Source organism: Phaethon aethereus, assembly GCF_964289735.1.
Source record: "Phaethon aethereus genome assembly, chromosome: 2".
NCBI lineage: Eukaryota > Metazoa > Chordata > Aves > Phaethontiformes > Phaethontidae > Phaethon > Phaethon aethereus.
This window is the reverse complement of record NC_138582.1, coordinates 122,012,836-122,033,975: the sequence shown is the minus strand read 5'-3', so window position 1 is coordinate 122,033,975 and position 21,140 is coordinate 122,012,836. Positions and strand designations below refer to the sequence as shown.

Here is a 21,140-nt window from a genome sequence, read left to right as displayed (position 1 = left end):
AGAGAACTTGATAAATAAAATTCAGGCTGAGGGTGTTTATTTCTTTGGACGTTTCCTTAGGAAACTGAGCTCATTGTATATCATTGCACCGGACAGCCATTTTGAAGTTTGCCTAATCTGTGAAATACACTTCTGATTGTTTGTAGGAAGACCACCATTCTTCTCAGACAGCTTATCTGAATTAATTGAAAAGATTTTATATGAAGATCCATTGCCACCTAGACCAGAGGGTAATATTCTGTTATTGTTTAATCAATCAAATCAGAGTAATACTTAGAAAGTTCAAGTTTTTTGTTTTGCACTATTTCTTCTGAGGCTGATTGCAGGAATCAGCTGTCGGAAGTGAATGTTATCGTTACCTTCCTTTGATAAGAACTTTTCCCCTGTTAATAATGAATGCTTATTTCCCTTTTGACAGCGAGGCATATCAGTTAGTGTTAAGAATTAAAAGCAAAGCTACCTTCTGGGATGGAATTTTTAATCTCAGTCATTCTGGGCATCAATAGTATTCATGGAGACTGTTAAATATTAGTGACTTTCTTCAGTTCTTAGTAATGTAGTGAAAATGGTGACCTGTAGAACTAAAACTCTTGTTATTTGTTTCAATTCTAAAAGGGATTGTGCTGTCAAAGTGGGTAAAGTGCATTTCATAGTTCTGAACTCTCAGAAGTCAAGTCTTTCGCAGTTAAGAATTTAGGAAACCTCCTTTGTGTAATGGGGTGCAACAATGGTCCTCTTAAAATTATCATGGTTGGAGGAAATTTAATTCTAATATAAGCAGCTTTAAATTCCACTTTATTTCTTGCTAATAGCTATATGATAATTGGAGGGTGCTTTTTTTAACATAAAAACAATTTTAATTAGATTGGTTACTAATCATTGTGGTGTGTTTGGTTCGGGGTTTTTTTTGTCTTTTTTTTTTGAGGATCCTTTGAAATGCAAAGAGTATATATTTAAGATGCTTCATACGTTCAGTTTTTTTTCAGGTGGAATTACTATTAAAGAAAGCTTTTTAGCTTGATCTATAGATAACTATTTGATCTACAGTGTGTGACGGTTGTTTTTGCTGCCCAATACTTATCTTCTAAAATGCTTTTGTTTACAGGTTCTGCTTTTCACAAACCTTCTGCTGAGTTCATTAATTTGCTTGATGGCTTGCTTCAAAAGGATCCTCAGAAAAGGTAAATTGTCTAATTCATGACAGTTGTTTACATTGTCTTTTTTCATCTCTGGAGAAAATAGTTGCTATGGTAGTGTATGTAAAGTGTTTTGTAGATGACAAAGAATGCAAAAATCATTTCATCCCTCAAAAAAGAGTAAATTGTGCTTTTTGTTATATGAAAATATACAGAATTGATGTTTTGATTAAATATATCTTTGTATTTTTGTAGCTGGTACTAAATAGGTAACTTTGTAACAGAAATTATGGGAAGTTTTAAAATTGGATGGGTTTGCTTTTCCATAACAGTGGGCACATCTATTTTATGAAGCTTTGATTTACAGCTGATACAGTTATATTGTTAAATAACATAAGATTATAATTTATAGCGTAGTTCAGATAATTTACATGTTGGGACTGGCTATGCAGTTTCCTTCATTTTTAGTCTCATACCTCTGTCTTGCATGAATTATCTGTTCTGATTTGAGGTGAAATGTTTGTCCTGTAAGAGAACTTACTTGTTGACCAAATAAAAGCAAACAACAGGATTAATTGCTCTATAGCATCATTAGGTTCAAAACCGAGTCTGGTACCTCTCTGTGGATCTGTACTTTGCCACTGTTTTTTTGGTTTGTTTGTTGCTTTTCAAAAGGCTGAATTGGACAGACCTATTGCAGCATCCATTCTGGAAAGGATCCCTTAGCCATTGTGGTGGTGATTCTGTAGACAGCCAGGGCACAAGCTCAAGGTACTGAATGTTCAAGGAGACTTCATTTACAATAAATCTAAGGAGAAAAAAAAAAATACAGTTTTCTGTAAATTGTCTTATTTTTGACCTTTGCTTGGGATTTTCATGTTGTTATCTAATTGATGAATGGAGTTTTACACTATTCAGTGAACAGTTTGGGGTGCTTGAGAATTGTATTATCCTATTAGTTTATTACACTGTCTGTTCGATTTCAACAGACATCTTCCTGGCTATAGAATGTGTTCAAATTTACTTCTGAAATAACTGTTCTCATTTTTATTTATTTGTTTATATATCAATGATGCACATTGATTTGACTTACAATTTTTTTGAAAGCTTTTTGTAGAATCTTATAAATATGGGTCAGTTTTATCTTTAGTGATTTTTTTTGTTTGTTTTTATGCCTTAGGCTTAAAGCATCACAAAGCCTACCAGTACAGTATCTTAGATGTGTGGTTCAGCCTTATATCCTTGCAAATGCAGCTGACCCATATTCGTTGTTTATGACACAAAGGATTAATCTAATGTTTTTTTCCTAAATTTGTAATACTCTGCACTGCTATATATGCAGAAAAACACAAATCTTTTCTTGAAAATAAGTTCTATGTATTAAATAGGTAGGCTTCGTCAAAACTCCTGTTATCTTGCTGGGTTTTGTTTTTAATTTTGAATTAGGATATTAAGTGCTGATTTTTATGGTTTTTTGTGCTAAATATTTGAAAGATAATTTAGGTTCCAATCTAGGGAACTAAGGTGAAAATAGTTTTCTTTTCAAATGCTGAATGTGTTCTATTTTAAAACTCTCTTGTGTTGTTTAATACCTATTTCTGACACAAGTGCTGCAGTATTTTTGTTATTAACATTTATTCTAGTTTGAGATACAGGTCTTTGTCTTTTAATTTTATTACTGCTTTCACCACCAAGGCAGATAAGAAATCCAGATTTAATGTTTCTGCCACAAAGTAAGAATTTATTCAAGGTTTTATCAAGACTTATGTCAGCCTCCACCACAGTGCTCATCTTTGAGGAATTTTCAGAGAATCAGAAGAATCTTAATCTCCTACAAAATATTGGGTTATTTGACCTTACTTTTGAGGGTTTTCTAATGTCTCTGAAATACCCGCTGAAGTATGCACCAATTGACAAATATGACAAACGTAGGACATTGGCTTGACATGCAAAAGAAGCTCAGTCAATACATTTTCTTTTCCAACTGTGAGGCCCATGTACCTATTTTCTTCACAATGTGGGTTTGATTAATATTTGATGTCCTAAAGAGCCTTCTGGAAGGTTGTAAGACCAAGTTCCATGTGAATAATAGAGGGGTATATTAAAAAATCCCAAACAACCAAAATCAATACACTTGCAATTAAATGTGACATGTAATACATTACACAAAAAAATGTTAGTTTTTATTGTTCTTAATCTAGGCTACAGACTTCATTATTTAGGAGTAGGTTTGTTGTGACTTTTTCCTGTGAAGATTGCATGGTCTCTAAAGCCTTGAATATTTTTTTATAGCTCTGGTATAATGGGGTAATAATTCAATTTTTACAATTTCTTTCATGCATGTTCTACTGAGGGAGCTAAAGAATTTTTAATATTCTCCAAGTAATTTGCTGTAAACGTATTTTTCATCATTGCCATTACTAATATAAAAAGTATGTGTAACACATAATAGTATGCTGTTCTAGATAATGACAGATACATTTTATGCTAATAATTGCAACGAATTATGGATATGACCCCTCTTTAAAAAAATAATCTGTGTAATTAATATCTATTATTAAACAGCAGTGAAGACACAGTCTCATCAGTGTTTTGGAGTGCCAAAGAGCCAGTGGATACTCATAAAAATCTAGATAACCTGTCATCCTCAAGAGCAGATACTAAGCTACCAAGCGATTCTTTCAAAAGAGGTAATATAGTTCATTACATTATTTGGAACTGGTTTGTGTCCTATGAATTTTGTCAGTTTTACCAACATGCCTATTCCCTATGCTTTATTTGTTTTTAACTTCTGAATGCAAGTTCACGTTCTCTTTTCAGTAGAAACTCAGACTGAATTGCGCCCCAGAAGTTCAGTTGATGGTGAATCAAATGAATCCATGTTTCTTCTCAGGTATGACAACCTAAAGAACAATTAGAAAATGCTTGAAACCCTGGATGGTTTTTGTGTTAGTTTTTTTTTTTTTTTGAATGTCTGAAGAGACAGGTTGGTTTTTTTTTTCCCCCCCCATCTCTTCAGACGTTTTATTACTCTATTTGTAAAATTTTGTTAGTGTGTCTCCTTTTGAATTTTCTATCACTAGTTTAATTAATATTAAGACCCCTTTGAGGAGCTGTGAAAGCAGTGTGTATAGTTACAGCAATGCTTTTATGGCTTTTTTACACTGTTTTTTGGAAATAGACTTTTGATTTCTTAGCTGTCTGTCTGAACAGAAGAATTTTATTTAGAATTTCCTTTTCTACTTACTTTATATCTAGAGAGACTATGCTTTGAATATGCTTACTTTAAATACACGAGAATAAGCATTCAGCTTAAAATCCACTAATGAATTCTGCCTGCAGCTTTTCATCACAAGCTATTGGTAATAATCTACGAAGTACTACATAGGTATAAAATAAACAAATGATTGGCTTAACAGTGATTTGTTTTAGTTGAGACCTGATTATAAAACTTCGTGCTAGCTTTCAAACCAAGAAGACTATCTAGTAAAATAGATATTTTTCTTATTGTCGTTCAAGCAGAAATATTCCAGTTTGAAATGAAATACTCTTAAGCTTCTTGCATAACCTGAAATAGGGCTGTTGTACATAATAGTGTGTCTACTTTTCCATTTATTTCAGTTGATTTTAATAAAGTATTACTTCTCATCTCACTTATAACTTCTATCATCACAGCTAAACCCATACTATTATTAATTTAAAATAGCATTTGCTATCTGCTTTAGCAATCTGCTGAAAAGAAAGGCTACAATGGCATCACAAACACTTAGTATAACAACAGGTAATCCAAATTATGTCAGGAACAAGTGTAGAAAAAAAGTATATGTTTTTAACAACATATTTTATTTAAGTATGTTTGTCTTAATATGAAATTTGAAATGTAATAAAATTTTTTAAAAAATTATGTTCTGAAATTCTCTTTGTCTCAACAATTTAACTTCTTAAGTCAAGATGTGTTACCTACTGAAGTTTTAAAACATTGAAGTGGAAGTAAGCTGCTGACTTGGCACCAGAATTTACTTAGTTGCTGGAGTGATTAATAAGCTTTTAACAGCATTAGCTGCTTCTACATGTGCAAAGGGAATAGATCTTATTCATTTCAACTAGTTCAATTCAATGATCACTTGTCTTGTTTTAAACTGAGAAACTAAGTGCCTATTGAAAATATATAAAAGATATGTAAAAGAAGAGAATAACATAAAACAAATGGCAATTTTTTGTCAAGTTAATTCTCTTTGTATGTTGTTTGTTATTAGGAGTTAAGATAATCATGTTCTAATATCCATTTTGGAGAGCAACTATAGGTGAGAAAATAATCAAATTACATTCATTTAACAACAATAAAAAAAAACAAAAAAAGAAAACACCTAGTCCTTTCTACTGACAAACAAATCCTAATCTTGTCAGGACATATTTAAAGACAGGAAGTTCAAGTTTAGTTGATGGATCAGACATAGCATTATTTATGTTTGTCAGCTTTGAACATTTACTGTATGGCATTAAAGTTTCAAAAGAGCAACAAGAAAGTAGTTTGCAGTGAAACTTAATCTGTAGTGTTGTGGTTTTCTTTGTTTTTTTCTTTCTTGTGTTTAAGTTCTCGTCCCACACCTAGAACAAGCACTGCAGTAGAAGTAAGTGATGCTACTACTGCCCCAATCCAAAATTCTCCACAAAGAGATTCATGTTTGAAAAAGGTGAGTAGAAAGATAATATTAAGGGATGGTAGTATCTTTATAGTTAGAATTTTATCCTGGAGTCTGTGGCAAAGTCAACTTTCTTCTCCATTCTTCCATAATTGTAACAGGAAAGCAGTTCCTACAGTGTGCAAGTTATTTGGAAAAAATAATTTGCAGAATTTCAGATGTAACAGTTAAGAAAGATGCTTAGTCTCCTTTTTTTTTCTAGTGTATAAAAGGGATACTGCTATCTTCTTTCTTCTCAGTCCACTTTTTGGACCTGGTGCTTTTTCTTCCAACATGTTTCTTTATCATAATTTTTAGTTGGCCCTATCTGCTACTACATAAATCAAAAGTGATTTAGAATATGTTGCTTACATGGCCAAACTGTGTGGTATAATGTTGAAATGAAATATTTTGGGCATAAACGTAAACTTCGTTTTTTGTGCAAAACAGTTTTTAAAAAATCTTTGTTCTTGTTCTAGGCTAAAAGTATGTGCTCAAGTCAGCAGGATATGGAGTTAACATTGAAAGAGCTCATTTACACTGAATCTGATCTTATCATAACGCCAATCATTGACAATCCAAAGGTATAGCAAAATAAAATATAAGATGCAGGAACTTATGGGTGAGGCTATTTTTGCAGTTAAATCTTTAATCGGGGTGAAACTCCTTTCCTGTATTTTATAATCCTCATTTTAAAGCAGTTCCACCCAGTCATCTGGCAAGCTCTCATGTAATTTTTTGGCAGTCTTTTACAATCCTGTTGTGTTGCTAATTTGGAGAACTGAGTTATTTTGGGATTGAATACTAATATTATGTCTTACAAGAAATAGAAGCTACTAAATGCTGTGTTCAGTGCTTTTGTAGATTTGTTTTCTGATAACTTGGTTTGATATCTATTACTTAAAACTGTGTTTTGGTATGTTTGAAACAAGGCCATCTATGAAGCCTTCTAGGTTAGGAGTTAGACCTTTATAGAATAACTTTTGTTGCTCTTTAAACTTCAGATGTGATAATGTTTCTAACCAATATGAACTTATTTTCTCTGGAAAGGATGACCTAAAGTTACAAGAAATGTTCATCCAATTTCTGTCATAAGGATTCTAATGTGATAACAGTTTGTGATCATGTCTGACACTAGCCTGACAGCAAACTGAAGACCAAAAAAAATCAGCTCTGCATTGCAATGACAGTGTAATGTGCATGTATGGGCACATGTGTAGAACCGGTAGAAGGAATGATAGGCAAGAACCTCTTTAGTCTTCCTTTATTTTCTGTGGAAAAAAAAAATGAAGTCACTTTAGCAACTTTACTTAGTAAGTGGTGGATGCAGGGAATGCAACATTTTTCATTGAAAGTGAACTCATTGCTAATGAGTATTGCTTTAGTATAACAATTTTTTGGTTTGTTTTAATGGAATGCCTATCACTCTCAAAAATTAAAAAATATCTTACTGAGATAAAGTAACTACCCAACAATACTGTTTTAATGTGTTTGGGCTGGGGGACATTGTTGCCAGTGGAGAAATTCAAAGGTAATGATGCATTTGAATGTCACTTCTGTAAATTCTCATCTCTGTCTGAGGACTCTGACACAAAGCCTTAGCCCTTCACTGCTTCTCTTCTTACTACAAGAGATGGGGTTAGGAGTAAGTGTACATACTAATGTGCGCATGGAGGCTAATCTCCTTATACCACGCAATGCCAGACTCAGAATTAATGCAAAATAGCCCACTAAATTCCAGGGACATGTAATCAGTCACTGCATACTTAGCGATCTTCAGACTAAAGGATGATACAGACACCTGGTAGAGCTGAAGAGCTTGCAATTTAATCTCCTGGAAAGGGATTTACTAGATGCTGGCAGAATTTTAAAAGCTGAAATATCAGCTTATATTGTAAAATTTCCCCGTGTTCTGCAGATCTGTGGAATTGAAAACCTTTTTTAGAAATTGGCTCTGTAGTTACACCTAAGATTCATCTGTGAAAGGCTAAATTCCAGAACACAGTTATATCTTATGCTTTAGTTACTGAAAATCACACTCAAATGCTCAGTCACTGAGCAGTCATCCAATCTCATGATGTACCAGAAAATCATGTGTTGTGGAGAAAAAACCCCCACACTTTACTAATGATTAGTTGGTGATAATATGCCTTCTTATATTCTAGAATGATCTAGCATATATATATGTATGTACTGTATGGCAATGAATTGCTGAACCATTTAATGAGCTCTTAGCTGCATAGTTCTTTTCTGTAGCTTTTGAAACCCAAATGCAAGTATTTTTCTGCATACAAGCAAGATAAAAATGTAAACTGAAAAAATCCTATCATTTTGTGTTCTTGTTTTAAAAAAATCACTTAAATGGAAATAATAACAATTTAATTATATTAAAAACATAGAATTAAATCTCAAATATCTGCTTGGAAGAAATACACACCAGAAAACCATGGAAAATATATCAGTAATGAGCAGTGGTTTGTACACCCATTCTGTACAACTTTTGCATCTTTGTGTTCTCATATTCAACTACTTAGAGTTTTCCAGAAATGTATTAAAACTAGTTGTAGTGTTTTTGTTTATTTTTCCAGATAATGAAGCAAGTACCAGTTAGATTTGACTTGAAAACTTTACATATACCGACATACTCAGGTATGGATCTGTTGAAGCTGTTAGAACTTAAGTTCTGCATATGATGGTGTAACTCGCTATCGCAAGACCTATAGCCTCCCTTTGTAGATGATGAGGTGTCACAGTTGGAGAACTCATAACTTGTCTGAAACTGAAGTTGCATATGTAATGTTTTTAGCTAGACCAATTTTGAGTAGGCTTTTCAAGTGCTAGCTGCTAGCAGTTATATGCCCTTCCTTTCTCTTCTGCCACCTTCAGTTACAAGACCATGCTTAAAAGCTTTTAAAGTGGGACAGTCAACACTGTTTTAGTGGGGGGAAAACCAGCATATTTTTTCCCTGTGTTATTTTTTTGTAAACAACCAAGGTATTTTAACTGAAAAATTCAACAAAATAGATTAAAATTTGACAAAGGTAGAGAAGTAAATGAAAACAAGATCTTAAAATGTGCAATGTTGATCAGCCGTAATACTAAGCAGCTTTACCAGTTCCACCTTTAATCATGAAATGTTATGGGAATAATGTCCCAAAAGATAGTGTGGAGTTGTTTGGGGTTTGGTTTTTTTGTTGTTGTTAATTTTTAACATCTAGAAAGGCTGCTGTTATTTCTGAAAACAAAAGGCTGCTCATTGTCATGAGTGTAATGTTTCTTCCCCTGGAGAATTTCTTCCAGTCTATTTAAGGAAGTATTACACTTTACTGTGCTTGAAGAGGAGTGTCAAGCAGATCTGTAGTCCTTCTAGAATTCACATAGCACATCTTCCTAGACATGACAGTTCCTTTTTTTCTTTCTATAAAGTATGCATTTTGGCAAGTTAGTTTGTTGGCGAAATTTTATAGCTGGAAAGGAACAAAACGTCCCCCAGTCTCCCAATCAAGATTGTAGTAACAGAAAATATTTTTAAATTGGCTAACATTCTAGGCAAAAATTATCAGATTCAAGTGCCTAAGGGTGTGGTGTTTTATTTCATATTGCATTTAAGTAGCTAAATTATCCCACTGATGTCTGATATGCTTAACTATTAACTGGAGCATGTCAGGATGACAGATAAGTTATTAATAAATAACTAACCAAAACTGAGGGAATGTATGTCTGCATTCATTCAGAGTGAAGTTATCCATTGAGACTGATAAGGAAGTCTTTGAAAAATCTCTATTCATGTACAGTGGTTGCTGAATTGAACTACAGGATTTATGTTAATCGTCGTCGTGACTTCTTTGTGTTCCTCCTGAAGTAATCTATGTTCTGATATTACTAAGGCTTAACTAGGTGGATACCTACCTATATGAGTAACTATATATACTTTCAGTTTATTGATTCTGAGGAGATTTCGCTGACTTTCATTAATTTTTGCCTCATATTTATTTTAATGAAACTGCACTTTCTTATTAAGAATTAGTAATGAATAAGGACAACATTTACTACTTTTCCTAAGTATAATGACAATGAATGTTTACTTAAATGAAGTCCAAGGACTTAACAGGGTTGCACTTTCAAAAATGTTTTGAGGCTTTTATTGCTACATTTTCATGCTTTGTTTCGCTGCTTCTTTTTTGGTTTCTATAATCTTCAGACATGAATTATAACTTGATTGTTTAATATTTTAGGTACTAAAATTATTAGAGTCAAACTTTGGAACTTACTTATTCATGTTGCTGTTACTTTCTAGTGTGCTAAAGCAACATCAAAGATCCATTTAACTACTTTTTTGCTTCTTATGGTTAGCTGAGAAGTTATCATCTATGAAAGACCTGGACTGGAATGACTTCTTGCAGCGAGTATGTTCGCTGCTTGATTCCACTGAGAAGAATACAGGAGCAGCACGTTCTAAACTGAACTTGCTCTACTACCTGTGTACTGTGGCTGTCCACAAGGAAATTGCAAGCAGGTTAATTAGCTCTCAGTTGGTAAGTAATAAAGCTTTGACAGAATCAACATGGTTTATGTACTTGCCATTGTAGCAAAAATCAGCTGCTTTTAGTTGTTTCAAGAAATCATTGGTGTACTGACAAAAATAATGTGGCAAATTAAGTACAAAATAAAGAAAAAAAGAATTACTAAATTCCATGTCAGGTTTTTTTAAGAGCTGAGGGAAACTAATTCTTTCTCGTATATTTCAGATACATTTACATACAGTTTTGTTGTGTTAGTAAAAACGTAGGAGTAAAAACTAACCTTGATGGAGGGTGTGAAATAACATACGATGAAATGTTAGTCTTTGTAAATCATTAAGTGACAGAGAATACTGAAAAAAGTTCATGTTTGAATTGTTAAATCAATTTTATTCTGCCATATGTCTGTAAAGTATAGCAAGAAAAACTTTCTAAAGAACGTACAGTAAAACTTCCATGAAGCGCTGCTTTGAAGAGTGAGCATGCTCTCTAAAGAGTCTGTTTTAGTGTATACCTAAATGGCGGTTTCATCTTTCAAGAACCATTTTCTACCAGATAAACAATTTTACTAGTATCCTCTGTAGTGGTTTAACGTATTTCTCAGAGTATTGCATGTGCAGAAGAGAAGTAGACTTATTTTTCTGCTATGTAAAAACATCACAGAGGCTATCCTCAGATGTGCGCTTTTCAGTTTCTTTAGTAAAAAAGAAACTACCTTGTTCTACACTTATACTAATGCACCTAAGTCATATTCTGACACATGTCATCATTGGGTATAGAGATATTAAGAGCAAAATTGCACTGCCAGAAAAATTAAATTGAGAACATAGAGGTTGGAAGCAATGGGTATGTGTTACGCCATAGAATTCTTGTGAAAGCAGGAAACAGAATTGCTGGAAGGTGTACTCCATTATCATTGGAGAATTTTTGGGGGCATTAATCCAATAACTGAATTTCCATTTAACAGAACATTTTAAAAATTAGTTAGTAATTATGCAGTTTGGTTCTTAGGTGGCTGATTATGTGTGTTATCAGTCCATTCATTATTCTAGTATTTGCCAATTATTTTCACCCATTCCCACAAAATAAATCTAATTTATTAAATACTTGTTGGTTAATACTATATGATGATCTCTGTGTGTGTACATGAAAGTATCAGGGTTTTTTTCCTCTGCCTAGTGTTCCTCTGCATTCATAACCAAAAAAATGTGGGGTTTTTTGATGCACTGATATATGCTTAGCAGTTCAGTTTACAGACAAGGATATAGAAAAAATTCTATTTCTACTATCAGCCTTTTATTATTTTTTTTAAATCAATATTTAGACAATACCTGCAGTGTCTATAATAATACTTTTTACAAATGTTATCCAAATACATTTTTATGAAATCACTGATATTTTTGTTTGTTTGTTTATTATTGGGACATACCACATCACTGAAATTCACTAATGTTTATCTGTCTTCTTTGAACTGTAGTTTCCTGTGTTGATACAGCAGCTGCGTGTAGCTGCCAACTGGGATATGTAAGTAACATTTACTTTAATTTGGTCAGATACGGAATTATCATTGAGTTTTATTAAAGATATTCTTTAACAGGGTATTTGAGGAGTGTCTTAGCCTGTCAGACTGCTGTAGTAGCTGACAGGCAGTATGATAGTATGTATAACATTGACTTTTTTCAGCACTGAATTAATAGATAGCTATTCTACAGGACCTAAGATTATAGAAAATCTCTAAAATTTTATCTAGAAGTTACATAATTTAGTGTATCAAATAGTGTTACTTAAAAACACTGAATAAACCTGCCCATACCATAATAGTAGTAAAATAACTATAATAGTAGCTTTTTTAAAAAAGCTACTGTCAGAAATATTTCAACGAGAGAGTGCCCCCTGCTGTTTATTTCATAAATGTTGATGTTTTTCTTCCCATTTTTTCTTTAATGAAACATTTAAAACTGATTTGCTGATACAGATTTAATTTCTGTTTTTTCAGCTATACTGAAAAGTTTGAAATGATCTGCAGGGGTTCTCTGTGTTATAAGAAAACTGATCATGAGCATTACTGATTACGAAGTCTATAACAAACTAAAGAATCTTCATTTTTCAGTAAAGGAAAGAAATGTCTTTATGCATGGATTTATTGCTAAATTGAGCTGAAAAACTGAAATAATTTGATGATACAAAGAAAATAGAAATAAGAAGAAAATCTGAGCAGTAAATAGCACTTCAAGTATTTTCTGCCCTTAGCAATCTGTATAAAATATAAACACCATATAACTGGTTTTGTGATGTTTTTGAAATAGTTTTTCTGCACCTACAAAAAATTTATTTGATATGCAGACGTGCCAAAGTTGCTCGAGTGATTGGTTTACTGGCATTACATACTTCTGAACTTGGAGAAAATGTACCTGTTTCTGAGGTAACTTTCCAAATTTTTTTTTTCAGAGGGGGAGTTCTGTTAATGCTTTTACTATAAACTTCTGAGTTTATTCTATGTAGTTGTGGTTCTGACGGTTACTAATCTGTGGCAGAACTACCTGCCAATGGTAAAACTCTAGCCTTTTTCTCTCCTTTTCAGAAAATTAAGTAGTCACTGTCATAATTCTTGTGCGTGTGTATGTATCAAGAAGGAAGTGTTGACATATTTGGTTATCCTGAAATGTAATTATTACAATTAGTATAAAAAATAGTACAATTGATTCATAGAAATACTTTTTTCCAAAAAAATTTGACATTGCTCACAGTTCTTGAATATATGTAATGAAAGGCAAGTAATTTTCTTTGGAGAAGAAAAATATTTTTAATCCTTTTTTCATTTTGCATGCTCAATAGTTGACGTAAATAATAGACTGATTACACAAAGTGATCTTACTGTCCTTTTCTGCATGATACATGCACACAAATTGCGTAAACTTGACAGAATCTGCTATTTAATACCTGTTTAAAGTGTGAATGTGGCTTTATTTCTATTTAATGAAGTGAAGTCAAGATTTGACTGTAATGGGTGTTTGAATGTGAGAAACAGCTGCTAAACACATGTAGCAAATATGCTTCCATACTGTGCAGATCTGGCATGTAGGAACATACTGTTATTGGTTAATAGCTGGCTTTTTTGGCAATGCAGCTAAGGGTATTTTTGTTGTTCTAGGTCCCTCTGGTTTCTTATTAATGAATATTAAGAATGATTATGACTATATTGCAATGTTGCTTAGCATTTCAATTCTGTAGTGAAAGCTGAACTCAAAATGTTACTGTTATTACTTAGGGTTTTTTGTTTGTTTTATAAAGATACAAAGTGGGGAAGGACCCCTTATGGTTACGGGCACTGAAAGTTTGGTCAAAGTCTTTCAATATTGACAGTTGCACCTCAGATGAATACCAGGTCACAATTTAAGTGCGCTCTTGTATGTAGAAGACTTTTCTGATATTTAAATTTTTTTAAGTTCCTGTGAAAATACTAAAAAATAATTTTGAGATGTCTATATAACTTTTGGCTTTAGGTGCTTGTTTAGGTGTTCAGCACTAATATATTCAGCGATAGTTTCCCTACCTTCCCAGTTTCCATCGTAGAAAACACATATCCTAGTCTGCTTTGTGTATGTAAAAACAATAGATTGAAGTAGTTTTACATTGAGCTGTAATATTATTTTGTTCAAAATGTTTCCAGTTCTTTGTTTCTTTCATATGAACAGAAAAATTGTTCACAAATGGAATTTAGCATTTTTAGAAATATGCAGATACTTCAAAAAACAAGTTAAGTCTGAGACCAGTGACATTTAAACTGAAGGACTAGAAAGGAAAATTAATTTTCATTATCACTTTCTGGCCCCATTCTTATATGAATTAAAACTAATTTTTAGATGCATTCATTGGGAAAAGAAGGATTTATTTTTAAGTTAACAAATATGAGTTATAATACTGTTCAAAAGGCATCTACTGTGCTTGCTGTAATGACATTCATTCTAAGTTTTTTCTCGCAAAGTAATATCTCTGAATTAAAAAACAAAAAATTATAACCTTTACACAAAATTAGAATGAGGAAAAAAATGAATCCTAATATTTTCATATATTCCAATTTATTTTTGCATGTGTAATCTAAAATTGGATAACTGTAAGCAGTACATAAACCTGATAGTTTATTTATAGGAAAAGAAGGAAGGAGTAGTTTAGGAATTTCTGATCTATGGAGTTGTGTTTGCCTCTGCTCTCCCCAGAGGAACTAGATGAACCTGTGAGTTTGTTGAACATTCTTGCAGACTGTAAGCTATTGTATGTTGTGTGATGCTTTAAAAAAAACCACAAACAAAACCTTTAAACTGACATTATATACTGTATGAAATTATAATGCTGTAATTTATCCTCTTATATGAGACAACTCATGCTCCAGCTGAAGTTTCTTGGTGGCTGCTGTGATTTAGGAAATGTCAAAACCAAGCTGTAGCTAGTCAGAACAACATAATCTAAAATGACTCTCTGTGATCCAGGTCTTATAGACGAAAGATATGAGTGCTGTATCTGTTGGCAGTTGTTTCTCTATTTTGTTTCCTCTTCCATTCCTAGTAACTTCTAATACTACTTGCTCTTTTGACCCCTGTTATACATGATCACTCTGTAGAACTATCTCCTATAGCCCCGAAATTTTGTTCCCAAGTGTGAAAAATCAGTTCAGAGCTTATGAAGATGCGATGCTGGAATTATTTTTGCCCCCAACGTGTACCATGCTGTGTGCACCAAGTTTTCTTTCCGATTTTTGTCATTCAATCACAGCCCCTTTGCAGTTTGTTACCTCATTATGCACTCATCCAGTTGTGATTTCTTTAGTTCTTTTGAAGTACCACAGGACCTAATAGAGATTTCGTGCAGGACACCACTGCTGGCCCTTACAAGTTAAAATCTGGCTCTTCATTTCTACCCTCTACTGTCTTCTACCCAGTTATACATTTATTAATCATTATTAAATGATTTGTTAAAGAGTAGTAACATCAAGTCCTGAAGAAGCAGAAAAACTTTAAGAAGGAAAAGAAACGTTAGCCTCATTTTATAGGTTAAGGTGAACTTTCACATACCATATGCCAAAAGCCTTTAATTTGTTGTTTTTTTAATGTTTTTCTCATTTTTTTATTCTCTATTTTTTAAAGTTCTTATTCAGGTAATGGATGAAGAGCAATTTGTTTTGAATGTAACCACCAGAGGTCACTAAAACGCAAAATTAAAATGCAAGTAAACTACTATTTCACAGACTAGATGAACATGTTGCTGTGGAACTGTGTACTATATTTATTCTGCTGATGTATGCTAATATATAGACCATAATAGAAAAAAAATTCATAATAAATGAATACCTGTGACTTCACTTTCAGTTGATCTATTTCCAGTTAAGTATGTTTTAGAGAAATACTGCATCGATTAGAGAAAAATAACAGTCATCTTAGAATACAATAGGGAACCTTATCTCTTGCATAATTGAAGATGAAGACCTTCTATGTGCAATTTCTTCTATCTGGCTGTTGTAATAAAAGTTGTTAATACATCATGTTTTTTTCTGACTTACTAATGTATTTCTTTTCCATGGAATTGCCCTTCACAAATCTAAAACATAATTTCCTCTTATTTTTTCCTAGTTATCTTAGGAAAACACCTAAACTTTAAAGTTTTATCTTTGTATTTAGATTTTGAAACTGGTTATTAAGGAACTAAATTCTATGAAAAAAAAGACTCTTTCCTTCCAGGATTCTTGGAAAGAAAAGTGTGCTTATTCTTCATCTTACAGAAAGAAAAATTATTCCCAAGTTAGGGAGGCTTGCTTCCATGTATGTCTAATTTGGCTTATTTATTAAAAGAAGCTCTTACTCTCTCCTATCTGTGAATAGATCGGGCCTCCTGCCATCTATGACACAGCCACTCTGATGTGAAATTTCAAACTCAGTCTTTTATTTTAGTAAGAGATGATAGAGCAATTTCACAGAATGCCTCCATGTTGGGGAGCAGTGTCTTTCTCTGGTAGGTGACCAGCCTCTTCCACCTGTTGAGAAACTCTTTACCTGTCCTTTTGGAGGCAAAAATCTAGTCCGTTTCCTTACCTCTTTTAAATTTGCTAATTGAGAATGTCAATCTCATACTATGACCTAGTCAGCTGTGCCTCTTTTTCTTTTACAGACCAGGGTCCGCTGCTCTACTGAGTGTTTAATGGGCTCATAGAACTTGCGACAACCTTCACACTGCAAGTTTCTTTGCAAAGCCTTTGGCTTATGGAATTCCATGGCCAAATTAGTAACCTAAATATACCATGGAGAATGACAGCATGTTCGAATATCTCCGTAATGTTGAGCTTAGAACGTGATTCCTTTGTCAAATCAGTGGAAGAGCCTAATTTTGGTTTTCCTCCACATTGAAACTCCATATAATTTCAGCCTTTTTATTTCTGATTTTTTGGTGGTTGTTTTCTACAGTTGCAAAGCAACTGCATTGTTACAGGTGCAGTTTTATGACCTGTAGACTCCTATGTAGACTCTAGCTAGACTGATTGTATCTACTTTGGTCTAAGTCTACAGTTTGTTGTCATTCAAATTAATACAGAATGCCAACTTTAAGTTGCGTTCCTAGCTTATCTCTCTAACTCCTGTTTCTAGGTCTACCCACGTCTGCCCATATTGTAAAGAGATTCAAATAAAAATGGTTTCATTTGGCCATTTATTCCCAACCTATTTATTTTTAATGTTGCTTTATTATAAAATAACTTCTTAAGTCTGCTTACAGATTACTACAATTTTAATGTATCCTTGTTTATTTCCTCCAAGGGCACTTTCATTGTCTTGCCCCAATATCTGTTACGTGAAAAGAAAAAAATCCAAACAAACCAAAACCCACTGAAATTTAAAAAATCTGTATGCAGGAGACAGAAGCTGTAGCAGAGTGTGTGTATGACTACTTACACATGTGCGCACAAGCAGATGTCTACTGTTTTATGAAATGATTAAAGCCTTAAAATTATCTTTCTGGCATATTCAAGATTGTCAGTTAATATTTTGGTAACAGTGAGAGGAGATTAAATTTAAGTTTTTTGAGTGGCTTTTAGTTAAAGTTTCAACCTCTAATAAATTTCTTCAATTTATTTTCAACAACCTGGTCCACTGAATATAGCTTACATATTTGCCTGGGGCATGTGGTGGGAAGACAAACAAATAAAAGATAACATTTCTCAGATAAATTAGCCTCTGCTGGCAGAAACTCATGGTGTGTTTGTGAGAAGTTCTTCTGAGTTAATAAACAGAAATTGTAAATATAATTAAATTAACAACTGTCAAGCATGGCAATTCGGGATTGTTGGAGAAAATATTAAGACCTTTCATCATAATTGTAGGAAGATTCTTTTTTTTTCCCCTTTCCAAAAAATTAATTTTATCTATCCCATTAATTGGGCTTGCCCTATGTTTGAAGTCCAAACCAAGTCAGTAGTAGGAAAGGAAATTCTCAGCTAGGGAACTGAAAACTTAGGTTGCCAATTGCAGGATTAAATCACTTTTTGCAGTTTTCTTAGATTAATTGCCCGACCAAAGCGAAAAACTGTGCCCTTTTAAAAGACATTTAATTGACATTATTTTCCTAGTCCATTAAATTTACTCTATTTTCTTTGAGAGATTAAATAGTACATTTTTCCAGTAAAATTACATCAGTGGTGCTGCCAGTATATCTCTTTGCAATAGTCTTCAATTTAATTAGTTCGTATGATAGTGAAAATACTGTGGGGTTTTTCTTCTACAAGTCTGTGATTTTTGGGAGAATGAAGAGCTATGCCCCTAGGATCCTTTTCTTCAGTCGCTAACTAACTATATCTCTGGCAAGTAAGAAACTATCTGGCAGACTTTTGTCTGTGTTTTCAATATTTCAGTCAGGATTCTAAGCATAATTTATATTCCTCTTACTTGGTGTTTCATAACACCAGTTTCAGTGTTCTCTTCAGCTACTTCCATCATAAATACCATAGTGACTCGGACTGTTGTAAGCTTCAGAAAGAAGCTTGTTAAGGGATGATTTTAAGGATAACATATGTTAGGGGAAAAGATAGACCCTAAATTCACATCCATGTAAAGACTTCAGGAAATCAGTGGGCATCCAGATACTGTATCAGAGTCAAGAGGGAAAAATCTTCCCATCAAATATTTTGATATTTAATTCCCCTCTCCCACTTCTGGGAGCTTTTTGGCAAAGACAGAGAGAAGTGAACACGCATGTGTGGACAGACAGTAGGTGGCTAGATGCAGTGCATGCTTGAGTTTTAAGAAACTGGTGTGAATCTCTGATCTGCCAATCTTTCTGTATCCTTTATGTATGTCTGAAAGTCACACACTATTATGGAATGGAGAGAAGTATTTTACTGTATGTACTTACAGCTTTAGAGCAAGAGCATGTATGTTGGGCTTCTCATGTTATATGTGAGTGTTCTAAACACTAAGCTTTGAGATATTTGGATTTTGTATTTCTTTGTTTTGACGAGATTGGGTTTTTTTGTGTGTGGCAGGAATAGGTATCTCAAAAAAGTCCAAACTGATGAATTGTCACTACTGGGTGTGATCTTAAGATGAATAATCAATAGGAAATTGACCTTGGTTAGGAGTTTTTCTTTTTAGATCAGGCTCCTTTTAATTTGCATCTGTGCTGTCATCCAACTCGATCTGCAAATGCTCGTGCCAGCCCAAAGGAGATAGAGCAAAATTGAGTCTGTTTTCATTGATGGTTGTACTAGATATACTGGCTTGAAATGACTGAAATTATGGTATCAAACTCAGAATTTTTAAGATTTTTTAGGTAGAGGGGGGACATTCCCACCATCAGCTGTTACTGGAATACTATGTTCATTTGTAGTCCACTTATCTTAAAAAAAGCACTGTGGTATTTAAAGATGACTTTGAGGAAGAACAGCAAGAATGATTAAGTAAAAGACCTCTGAGGGTACTGAAGAGTGTCAGATTCTTTAGTAAAAATATGTCTTTGAACTATCCTCAAATGCTGTGATACAGGGAAATATGTATTGTAATGTTTTTCCTATATTGTAGTTTAAGAATAAAGCCACTACATGAAGTTGAAAAGTGGCAAATTTAAGAACCAATGAGAGGATGCATAATGAGACAAAGAAGCACCTTTCCACATAAAAACGTGAAAGCTGGGAAGTTAGCAAATTTCAGAGAAGTTTTAGGTGTTGATATGGGTAATGGGAATATCAGATTTAAAATAGCAAGACCTAGCAAAACATTTCTGAAAGCCTCTGAAGGTGCGCGCTTCAGATTTAATGTCAGTACCTAATTGTTCGGAGTTAGAAGATCATTTTAACTAGGGTGCCCAAGCTCACTTTGAGGGGGTTTTTTTGTACCTTTTTAAAAAAGCATCTGGAGCTGACCCCTCACAAAGCCAAAAAGCAGCCTTGCTCCAGTTGACAGCTGCTTAGCATCTTGTGTTTTTGTTAACAAAGATTTGTCATGTGAAATCATGATTTGTTTCCATATATCTTGATTTTAAACAATTGAGTAACACTTTCTTTTTAGAAAAAAAAATACTCATATAAAACCATAATTTACCGTCACAGTTGGTTTATAACTGATACACACATTGACTTATGTCAAATTCTTTTTTTATGTTTATTGAATGTATTGTTTCTGGGGGAACTCCTTTACTTTTAATATTGCTGTGTTGGTTATTTCAGAAGTAAACTTATTTGTATGAAAAAAGTAGAACACTAAAATCAACTTCCGTTTTGGAGTGAAACATTGGGAAAAAAATGTGCTTTAATTCTTCTGTATACATGCTGTGAAACTGACGTGCAATTTGGGTGTAAGATTGCCATATTTAAGTTGCTTACATATAGAATAACACATCTTGTATCAGAGAACACTTTAAAAGGATTCTTTGTAATTGATTATAATGATGGAAGTGTTTCATGTCTCACCAAACAGCTTGTAGAACTATTTTCAGCATATATGCTTTCCTGTAATCACAGATTTTTGTTGATTCTAAGAATATGATATCTTTGCCCATCTCTACTGTAATATTTCTGCAACACAAGGTGTGAGATTTCTTTTTAAAGCGTAGTGTGACTTTGTTTTCTGGACCTGTGGCCCTTCCCACTGTATTTCTTTTTAAAGTGGGAAACGTTTATTGTTTAAATTACTCTGCTTTAAGGTTTTCATTTTTTTAATGTTGTGTATCATTTGCTCTTGTACAGTTAGCTATTTGCATATCACCACAGCTAAAGAAACATAATTATCTCACAAAAATGCTGTTAAATAATGACTTCTTCAACACTGCTACTAGTATTTGAAGCTTAAGATCTCAGTGTTTTACCTGTTAGCATAAAACAATCATCACATACAGTTTAAAATGCATCTGTTTAAACTCTGTTGCATGACATTCTAGAATTCCATCTGTTACAATGTAAATGTACAGCAAGGAACACAGTTCTAAGTCCTGCTGAGTTAAAATATTTTACATTTGTAGTTAAAAGTAAATTTTTTTTCACTGTAAAATTATCACTTTCTAAATTCCTATTTATTATACTTTTTTTACTTAAATTCTGTGGTAGTCAAATACATTGGTATGTTTTAAGCTGGTTATTCCTCTGTCCTAGATTATTCCCAGGTAGCTTTTAGAGATGAGTGACTCCCATTGAAGGGAGTTTTATGTACAAAACAACCATAGAATCAATAATTTCTTCTAATGTTAATGGGAGTTTTGTCTAGTGAGGACTAAATTTTTTCAAAAAAAGTGAGATACATCTTCGCTTATTTTCCATTTCAGAACTGTAAATA

The 21,140-nt window shown here is 33.2% G+C and overlaps 1 protein-coding gene across 1 annotated transcript in view; it reads left to right on the top strand.

Moving 5' to 3' along the window:
- The window catches only part of ULK4 (unc-51 like kinase 4), a gene marked incomplete at its 3' end in the record, with an annotated part of 257,242 nt that overhangs the window by 9,791 nt on the left and 226,311 nt on the right, over positions 1 to 21,140 (top strand). The window contains exons 6-16 of the mRNA XM_081996301.1: positions 147 to 230; positions 1,106 to 1,181; positions 1,812 to 1,907; positions 3,702 to 3,826; positions 3,960 to 4,029; positions 5,731 to 5,830; positions 6,298 to 6,402; positions 8,407 to 8,467; positions 10,172 to 10,353; positions 11,816 to 11,862; positions 12,682 to 12,760. Coding sequence (XP_081852427.1) covers positions 147 to 230; positions 1,106 to 1,181; positions 1,812 to 1,907; positions 3,702 to 3,826; positions 3,960 to 4,029; positions 5,731 to 5,830; positions 6,298 to 6,402; positions 8,407 to 8,467; positions 10,172 to 10,353; positions 11,816 to 11,862; positions 12,682 to 12,760 — 1,025 coding nt within the window. The remainder of the gene's footprint in view (positions 1 to 146; positions 231 to 1,105; positions 1,182 to 1,811; positions 1,908 to 3,701; positions 3,827 to 3,959; positions 4,030 to 5,730; positions 5,831 to 6,297; positions 6,403 to 8,406; positions 8,468 to 10,171; positions 10,354 to 11,815; positions 11,863 to 12,681; positions 12,761 to 21,140) is intronic.